This window comes from Larus michahellis, chromosome 2, assembly GCF_964199755.1.
Source record: "Larus michahellis chromosome 2, bLarMic1.1, whole genome shotgun sequence".
NCBI classification, from domain to species: domain Eukaryota; kingdom Metazoa; phylum Chordata; class Aves; order Charadriiformes; family Laridae; genus Larus; species Larus michahellis.
The window spans coordinates 140458335-140468946 of record NC_133897.1 but is presented as its reverse complement, the minus strand read 5'-3'; the positions used below and the strand labels follow the sequence as shown (position 1 = coordinate 140468946).

Here is a 10612-nt window from a genome sequence, read left to right as displayed (position 1 = left end):
GTAATGAAATTTCTTTCTACCATTTTGCAAAGATAAGTACTACCATCCTTGTTCTTCATGGGTGTTCTACATAAGAGAAGCAGTGATTAGCAGTTAAAAAAGTCAATCATAACTAGCTAGTCGTGTGTGAAATCATATGAATGCAGTGACTAGGGAATAACTCTCATTCTGGCTTTGAGTATAAAATCATATGTAAAGGAGTGGTTCTGAAACAAGTATCATAATATATTTTACGAAAAAGTTGTTCGGATTTTTTAACAGCAAGATCCATTCCAGGTCGCCGCTATTTTAGAAGGCTAGAACCACATGTTCTTTTTTTGGGAGTCCTGGCATTTTACTGAGTGTTCTGGCAGTCAGCGTGTGCTTGCACAGTTCAGAGAAGATCTTACTGATCCTAGCAGCATTTAGGGGAAAATAATTTTACCAAAGTGACTTACTTTTCGACCTCTTGAGGTAAAAAGCCTTCAGGGGAAAAAAAAAAAAAAAAAAAAAAAAAAAAACACCCAACTTGTCCACTGTTTTTCAGTAAAAGTTTTAAAATTCAGTGCACAGTCAGCCCATGCAGTTCCATGCTGAAATACAGGTTCCAGTCCAGGAGTCAGCTCTTTAAAAGGGAAAGGCTGTCTGCCCTCCCTATCTCTTCCTAGGGTTTCCTGCTGAAGACATTCAGCAGAGGAACCCTTGTCAGCTTCCCTACTGTAAATAGGTGCAGTACATATTCATAAAAATGTGACAGTACAGAATAAAGCTTGAGCTCATCTTACATATTTTGAGAAATTCTAGCACATGAGCGTCATATTTTGAACAACTCCATTCTCCCTTGAAGTGGCTCACACACAGAAGGCTTCCCATGGGAAATTTCCAGCTGACCACATGCAGGCAATTTCCCATCTAAAGGATGTGGCAGAGAACCTATTCCCTTCTGTAGTAGTTTATTCTTCATGGAGATGCATGAAAAATGGGAAGAGAAAGGGGAATATGACCCCAGTAGCATAAGATTACTGAATGACTACGTGTGGCATGAGCACTGCTTTATATGTAGTTTGCTTCTGAGACAGGAAAGACCTCTTAGACATTCCAAATCAGTATTGCTTACCAACTAAGGTGGTGAGGACACCCTAAATTACCAGTTTGAGATTATGTGGTCTTCCAGTAGGGACTGCAGGAGGCCTAATTCTTCCAGTGACCTAGCCCATGGCTGAGACTCCTCCAGGTAGATCTCATGACTACCTTCCTGGAGGGGCCGTTCCTTTTTTCTCCTAGGTCCAGACTCATTTTGGATATTCATTTAAGTGAGAGAGAGAGAGACTTTTGAGCACTACCCTAGTTGACAAAGCTTTCTCATGTGATGAGTCACATTTTAGGCAGTAACACAGTTACTAAAGAAATTCTGCTTATAAGGACACATAAGAAATACAGCCATAAACATCTAGTGGTGGTGCCTTTTTTGTTCTCAGGGGGAAAAAAAAAAGGAAGTAAAAAGACAGAAAGAGGAAAAAAAAGAGAAAGAAAAAGCCAGACATGCTAAAGGAACTGCATTTTCTACTAGCAGGCAAGAACCCTTCCTCACCTTTCATTACACCTGCAGACCAATGGCGTGATTAAACATAAGTGGGCTTACATTTTCTTCTGTCTTGTGCCCCATTGCTTTGATTCACAAGTTACTTTCATCAAAAGAGGTCACTAGCAAGAAGAGGCTTCAACCATCATAATTTTGGCAGGCTGACAGTCAATTTTGTCACCTCCTCCAACCCACCCATCACGTTATGGCATGATGATGGTATCACACTCAGGGCTAGCCAGAATCTGGGGAAGGCTCCAGAAAAATGAGTCTTCAGGATATGGCTCCTACCTTAACTAAGTAATTTTTATAGACGAATGTGAAAAGGAATAGGAAACATCAACACCCTGTCTTTTCCAGCCTATTGCCACAGAAGTGTTCCCATCTGTTTTTTCTTGTAAGCTGAACAAATCCTTTTATTTGGATTTGAGATATAAAACTGAATTTGAAAGGAAAAAGTAGAATCTGCATTTCTTGAAGGCCAAAACCATCAAGATTATTGTGTATTTCCAGATTCCTCCAGACCATAAGACCTATTACTGCCTCAAACAGGAGGTGGAGGCTGATTCTGGTACATTTGTGCCAGGGTATAAACTGCACCATAAGAAAAGCCTTATGAATCCGTGCAAGATTAGCTATATCAAAACAGCAAAGAATCACCTTTTAAGTAACTTTTGTAATTTCTAAAGATACCTCACTGAAGGCTACAGTTATAACATATACATCTGGCCACGACTGTGATAATAGGCTTAAGGAGACATATTTCCTTTAAAAGCATAAATTAATTTTATTAAGTCATAGTTAGATCATAGTATCACTCGATGTTGTGGCTTGGGCCAGGTTCGTCAATGGCAAGACAACAGATCCTCTCCCCCACCTCTCACTCCAAGGAGGGGAAAAAGAGAGACAAAGCGATTTATGAGTTCAGAAAAAACTAAACTACTTTAATGAAATACTAATAATAAAATAAAAGAGGAAATCATGAAATAGATACACTACATATAAATATGCACAAGACCGTATCAAGCTCCCAGGGAAATGTCACTGGCAAGCGCTGGAAAAGTTCCAGACTGGACTCAGTGACAAATGGGAACTGGAACACACTGACCAGGATCAAAGGCAGATGAAATGACAGGGTCCTCCTCAGATATCAGTTGTTGAAGAAAGAGCCCTCAGGAAAAAGCCCACTAGAGAAGACCCAACCTGACCCCTTTGATCCCTCAGCTTTTATGCTGAGCATGGCAGATGGGATGGAACACCCTATCGGTCAGTTTGGGTCACCTGACCTGTCCACAGGTGTACCCCTTCCACAGGGTAAAGAACCAAGTCAGCTGACCTGGCTTGTCACAGCAACAAGTGTGAGCAAGAGCCTCTCTCACTGAACAGAAAGTTGGCTCTGCTCCACCCCAAACCAGAACACTTGAGTTTAAAAAAGACGACAAATACTAGATATGAGAAATCTGAGCTCCAGAACCATTTTTTTTTCCTAAGCGGGGGCAGGGGGGGAAAGGTCTTTTAACAAATTTCTCAAAATTAAGGAAGACATATAAATTAGTGCTGTGATTTGTGTTAATCCACAAAAATAGGCAAAACTGTGAAATATTACATTGTATATAGGAAAAAATATTATAAGTGCTAGATACATTTTCGGTCTGACTATTATTACAGAGTCTAAAGAAAGATGTACTACTCTTAGCTGTCAAGATCCTTGAATCACAGAGAGAAACTGAAGAAAGATACCTATGAAAAACATTACATTTTGCATCGTAGGAAGATCTGAATGGAAGGGAAACTCTGGCTTTGATCTTTTTAACATGCTACACATGATTTAATACAAAAATAAAAACTTCAGATGAAATCTGTTGATCTGTAGATTCAAACAAATGGAGCAACTGACACTGCCTGCTGAGGAATGCAAAGCAGTCCTTGTAATTCACTCTGTGCCTATTAAATACACTGGTAGTTAAATCTGGTCTCACAGGGCTTTCATGTATTTTATAGCAAGTATCAGGCAAAAAAACAAAAACAAAAAAAACCCAAAATCACAACAATACACCTTCAAGAACAGTCCTGAAGAAAGGAACCTCTTCTCATTAGCAACTGTCTGAATTATTCAGAAAAAGAAGCTTCTTTTTCCTGCCTTTTGTAGATGCTTATGATTTGAGAAGTACTGCATTCTTTAATACAGGGTCCTGGTTTCAGCTGGGATAGAGTTAATTTTCTTTCCAGTAGCTGCTGTGTTTTGGATTTAGTACGAGAAGAATGTCAAAGAACATCGATAACACGTATTGTTTTAGTTGTTGCTAAGTAATGTTTATATTAGTCAAGGACTTTTTCAGCTTCCCATAGAAGCTGAGAGGGAGCATAGTCAGGAAAAGCCAGACTAAGGAAAAATGTTGTTAAAATTTTAGAAAGCCTATGCATATGACAAATTTTTAAGTGGGGAAGCAACATTTCCTTGAAGAAAAAATGTGGAAAAGGGGGTAAATCATTAATAAGTATAGGATGTACTTTACCTGTATCTAGAGAATATGTAAAACCAGCTTGAAATACCTGTACCCAGTAGGGTTTACCATAAATACAGCATATAGTAAGCACTGGTCAAAGGCACTATAGCTAAGAAGCTAACTGGATACAGGCTATCTGCTTTGCTGCTGTACTCTTAATCTTCTTACTTAATAGTGCATCATGATATTCAATTAACTGAAGTGATTTTAGCGTGTTCAGAGTCTGATAAAAATAACTAAATAGCCATAGTACATAGGAGAGAAATGAAATATTCAAGCAGATTAATCAATTTACCAGGGTCAGGAGGTGAACTTTACCTCCATCGGTATCAAAATATTAGGTTTGTTGTGGTCTGTTTATTATTTACAAAATCACATCATATGAAGGAGTTTCAAACATTTATTTAATTAGTCACAGACTAAACCAATATAACATTCATTAACTGCAGATGCCAATAGTTATTAACAGGTTCCCAAAGGCACTTTCCCTTTAATGTCTACTACATTCCTTTTTCACGCCTTTTAATTATAAGTTAAAAACAGCATAAACACTATAATAAAAAAAAGAATTAAAGCATGTTATTGTTTGGCATTTTTTAAAAGACAAATGCACATGATTTTGTGGAAATTCTTGAGATACTTATTTTTCTTTAATAAATGCTATGTATTCTCATTGTATTATGCTTTATGCACAACTTTACCACTTTTAATAAACAAAGATCAAAATTATTTATTCTAAAAATTTTAATAATGAAGAATTTAATTTTTACAATATGAAAACAATTGCTTTCAAAAGGCTCAGTCAGCAGGTAGAGTATGTGACAATTGAATAGTTTCCTGCATTAGCCAATTTAATCCACTAAAATTTCACAGAGTAAAAGAAAAACTAACTTGTTTTCTAGGATTTCTTCTGAGATTCTTCTGTTATAAGCCAATGCAAAAAGGTCATGGAGGCAGAATTTAACATCCAAAAGAAAAGAAACTACCTATTGTCCAGACCTGCATAAATAAATGAAAATACTTTAGATTTTAATTTATAATTTAGTCATTCAAACACTAAGTTTAAACACAGACTGAAGCATTAGGAAGAATTGCACTGCTTTTAAAGTAAACCACAACACAGACCTTAATAAAAAGGCAGGTTCCAAGCTCTTGCTGCATCTAACAACTATGAAAATATAGCAGGGGGAGGACGGGGAGAGGGACATGGACGGGGCTGTCCCAGTTACAAGGCTGAAGTCCAGCCTGCTATTATAAGAACTGCCTCATAAGTCTTGATGTAGAAAAAAAGCTTGCAAATTAACTAACGAAAATTGTTGGTTCATTCTTAGAGCTACTACTATGGTAAAATAAGGATTAGAAACTGTTCTTGCCAAAAAATAGAAGCTCCAAGAAGGTAGCCATTGGGATGTTTTCAATACTTTAATATAATTGTCAAAAATGTAATTATAGAAGTAACTCAAAGAGTAGGTTTCTGCATTTCTTGATGCCTTAATTACCAGCATAAGTCAATTATAATCTATTAGCTCAAATTCAGGGCTTAAAGTGAAGGCATAGACTTGTAATAAATAAAGTGGAATTAAGGACAATAAGAGACGAGTTGCAAAGATACTTGTTAACATGGGTTGAATCAACATGGTTTTAGATGTATTTGAAATTGAGTTTTACCTATAAACTAAACCATGCTTGATTTTATAGAGAGACTCATATAGAATGACCCAAAGCCTATAGAATCTCCAAATTATGTCCTAGTTATAAACTGTATAAAAATTTATATTTTACAGATTTGTAGGATACTCACCTAAAACTTAATCCCATCAAAACTGTAGCTAAGACTCCGCATAAAATAGTATTGTCTATAAATACTTTGGAAATGAAAGATGAAATTATTTCCGTTCTTTAAAATAAGAAGGGTGGAATAAAACCAGGTATAAACTTGCTAAGACGAATCCTGGCAGGAGACCTTTTAGTGTCATTCACTCAATAAATAAATAAATTTTAAAAAGCTGCAAAGAAATTAAGCCTCTTGAGATCTCATGTAATCTACTGTGCAGCTGGTGATTATCGGTCATTTAATGTTTTGCATTTCTTGTTTAAGCTACAGGTGTCTTTAGGACTTAAAAGTTCATTTCTAAATATAAAATAAATGCATAATATCCACTACATTTAAGATCAGACGCTGATTTGTTCTAACCAGAAAGTGTTCTTTCTCCTCTGAATTTGTGCATGAAAAGTTGATTCTGTATATAGTATAACCATCAAGACTAGAACTATGTACATGATAAAACAAAAGTACTAATGGTGAGAAAAAGCCATGACTGAAAGAGACTGTGCAAGGAATTTAAGGCATTAATCAGACCTAAACCTGATTAAGTGTCTAATTGGCTTAAGTGTCTAATTGTAAGAAAACATGTGCTATATACCTGTTTATGGTAAAAGAGTTAGAGGCATCAGGAGAGTTGAACAGGCAAGATGTTTAAAAAAATAAAAGCAGTATTTTCTAGAGCAAAATTATCACCTGAGGAAGCAGATTGCAAGAATGAAGCTGTCCCTCCACCACCCAAGGCACCTACAGGCCAGGTATAGTTTTTATTGCCTAATATAGACTCAGTAATATTACCTTTTGTTTAGAAAGTAATTATGTAAGTAAATGGTAAAGGTTGGATTTTCAAACATACTTTCTGTGCATGGTATGAGCCTTTATTTAGCAAAATCCTTTATTCCCCTCCTCCCTCCTGCCTTTTCTTTATGAAGAAAATACAGATTTCCTCCTTTTGCAATTGCTTACCAAATAGAGATAACCTGAAACAGTACAAGCTTATGAGAATTCTTGATCAACGTTGCAAATGGAGAATTAGAGATATTGGTATGGCTGCTTTTGATGTGCTGATGTATTCCTCTTCATCTTGTTCCCTGCTGGCAGAAAATGTCGGTATATCCTTTCCGAATTTTGGAATGGCATATAGGTATATATCAGCCTGCTTCCCTATAACTGTCGGAAAGGCAAAGTAGTTAAATAGCTTTTTTAAGATGTATTTTATTTGTCTTGGTTTTACTAATATAAATCCTGCTTAAAAAATACAGTAAGCCATATTAGTCTATGGTGTCTATTTTTCATTTAGTAGTTCTTTACTGTAAAAGTTAACTCATTCTTTTCGTTTTAATTAATGGAATATTTTAAAATGAGACAGAAGGATAGAAACTCCTTCACTTTTCCCAATAATATCTTAGAGAGCGTTTTGGCTTTTTTTCAGCTTGACATTATCAAAACTTTACTAGACAAAATGGCAACAATTTAGGATTTCACCAAATAATTAGGAAAGTGAAATGACTTCTTTAGAATCAGCCTGAGCTATTAATCTGAATTCATGCTGAATGAAACAATTGAAACTCCACCATTATACAGTTAATGTAAATAAGCAGCGTCTTTTAACAAATTCATATCAGTTGAGAATATACAAAGACTCTGACTTAATTTTTGGGAGCCTTGATTTACATGTATAAGAGTTCCATAAATTTTACAGTTTTAAGTAAAACTGATAGAAACATAAGTGTTCGTAAGACTGAATCATTTCCTAGAATTGATGTTTTTTGGAAGTTCATAGGTTTGTACAACCTCAGGAAGATCTGTGGTTTAATCCAGCCTAACTACAACTCAAATCTGATTTTTTATTTATTATAAATGTGCAAAAAAATGTTGTTTGATGATCCATACTGCCATCCACACAAAATGTCAAAAATGTCTATGTTCAACAAACTTCATACACTGCAGATCTGCAGGCAAATTATTGCTCATGCTTCTGCACATCAGTTTTCTTGGGTCAATAAACCATTGTCTTGAAAGAAGAAAAATCCTGGATCTCAACAGCTGATTTTTGTGCAGCCTGATACCTCACTTGGCAAACTGCTCTAGGAAAAACATACGTATTTAGATTTCCCTGGAGACATGGATTACTCTTTTCACCAGAATAACTCCATACATCATCAAACACTCAGGTCATATCACCATCAGCTGCACTATTATAAGTACTGTTAAGACGGAAGCAGATGAATGGGTCAAGAATTAAGCATTTTCTGCCTGCAAGGAGATACCAACTGAAGAGAAAAGAAGAAACATACATAGTATCTGGTAACTGTAGAGCAATATTCTCACATTAATTTCTTATGCTATTAGGAGAAAGCCTGAAACAAAGAAAACAACCTTTACAAGAACCTCTAGTATGCACAGAGATTGATTAGACTTTAAATTTTCATTTATAAATATAGTATCTAATTTAATTATTTATATATATGTGTATATTAGAACGTCAGTGCCAGATTCTCTGAATAAAAGCGGACAGGAAAAAAAAAAACCTTTCATAGAAAGACAACCCCAAATTAATCTCAGAAACTCAAACAAAGAGAAGGTAATTGAGTTTGGAGATAAAAAGGGGGGAAAAGTGCATGAAGACCTGAAATCTCCTAAAGTAAAATAATTTTCCATATGCTTGTACTATCTAGTATCTTTCTCTATTAATCAGCATGATAAACACCAGGAAAAATCATTCTACCTGGTATAAAAAATGCTCATGGCCTTGATTAGCATTATGCTGCTACATAGCGCTGTGAACACCTGAGACTCCCCATGCACTTCTCACTCTCTCCTTCAAGCCAAGATGAACCAAGGTACAGACAGGTACAGGAGGGCTTGGTTCATGGATCTAAGCCAGTAAGTGCGGGAGGAATTTAGTTTTTTGCAGTGAAAGTTGATACCGCCTCTGTATTTTGTAATGACTGAGATCCGTCATTGTGGTAAGGTAGCTCAAAACATATCAGGTCTATCAGCCCAGCAGAAGGTTTAGGCAGGAGAAGGACTAATTCATGAGATGCAGCCTGGCTTGTGAGTGGCAGCACTGAACAAGTCAGCATCAACAACTTGAACGAGGCTCTGGGCACATGCAGAAGCAGAACCCCAGCATCCAAGTACTTTTATGAACCCATCTCTGGAAAATCTTGTCCAAGAACACACAGAGAACACCCAGGAACAAAGTTCAGTGTGTGTCAACTTAGTTAATCAAATTTCTAGGAGAATGTTGCAGACATCAAACCATCCTTATCATTCTCATCAACGAGCATCTACAGTTTCTAATCCCGTTGTTGTTTTTTTTTAAGGGTGAAAACAAAAAAACAGATGAACCACAGAAAGCAGAGGCCAATAAGAAAGCTGAACCCGAACCAAAGCAACAAGGTCAGTAATAAGCTTTTTATGAGTATTCAAATATCATCTGGACAAAATATATGTACACTATATAGGGCTGTAAATAAAATTGTTCTTCTTCCAAATACTCTGCCAGGTGCTGATCTTGTTTTTTATTTGTGGAAGAAATTAAGAACTCTGAATTCCCATTGACCCCAAACCAGTGATTTGTTACAGAAATACAAGCACTATCCAACAATAATAAAAGGCGACAAGGTTTCAAGCACACAGTTCCTTCCTGAGCTTGTCCACTTTAATGAGCTAGTCTAACAAAATCTATTTCCTCTTATTGTAAGTTGACTTCTTAGAAACTCTACTTTAAAATAAAGGTATTTAGTATGTTAAGAAAAAAACCTGCCTATTTTTAATGTATCTTTTGGGTATACTTCTCATACTGCAAAGACGAGACAGGCTTTAAACTATCTGACATTCAAATCTTTCGTTGAGCAGCCATTCAAAACATTTTTCCACAAAAAAGGCAAGCAAAAATTTTAAAAAAAAAAAAAAAAAAAAGAAGTGTCATTAAAAATTATTTGCCATCAACATTCAGAAGACATCCAGGACTAGAACAAAGGAACATAGAACTCAGGGCAGTAACTCAAGGTTAAAATGAGGGATATATCCCTTATAAGGATAAATAAGGATATCCTTATAAGGATAGATATGCCTAAGTAGCCGTTTGCTGAAAACAGTGGCAACTGGCCATGGCTATTCTGCCCCTCTGTTCCCCCACCTCCCAGTAGCCTATTTTGCTTATACCAGAACCAGAATGACTGCAACAGCCACCAAAATTAAGGTTCAGGATGGGTGAAGCAACAACTATTGCTGGGCCATGTCCCCTCTTCCCTCCCTCACAGCATCAATGGTGCAGCTCTTTCCTTTTCCATCCTCCAGCACCGGAAGAAAACACCAAGTCCAGTTTTCCTGGCACCTATGCTTTTTCTTTGGGAAAAAAATTCAGGTTCATTTCACCGGAGCAGTGAGGCCTGGGCTGAGGAACTTCCAGCTTTCTGTGATGAAGATGATTTAAGGAGAGAAGAGTAACGGAAAAAGTCTACAAGGAAACTTGCATAATCCTTACTTGCGTTTTGTGTAATTGTAGCAAGTACCGCAATTCCTTTCCTCATATAATGAAACTTTAAACTAAGTCCATTTTAATGCAATTATCTTGTTATATAATGACTGTACCACTAAATCAAGGGAAAACAAAATCTGACATGAATTAAATGTAGCAATAAGCCAACAACTGAAGAAATAAAATCTGATGTTTCGTGGCTTTTTAGCAACATTAAATCACAGATGCTATCC

The 10612-nt window shown here is 36.3% G+C and overlaps 1 protein-coding gene across 1 annotated transcript in view; it reads left to right on the top strand.

Moving 5' to 3' along the window:
* The first annotated feature begins 6540 nt into the window (after positions 1-6540).
* CNGB3 (cyclic nucleotide gated channel subunit beta 3) overlaps positions 6541-10612 on the top strand; it is a 65940-nt gene continuing 61868 nt past the window's right edge. Inside the window, exons 1-2 of the mRNA XM_074577384.1 lie at positions 6541-6648; positions 9220-9295. Coding sequence (XP_074433485.1) covers positions 6541-6648; positions 9220-9295 — 184 coding nt within the window. The remainder of the gene's footprint in view (positions 6649-9219; positions 9296-10612) is intronic.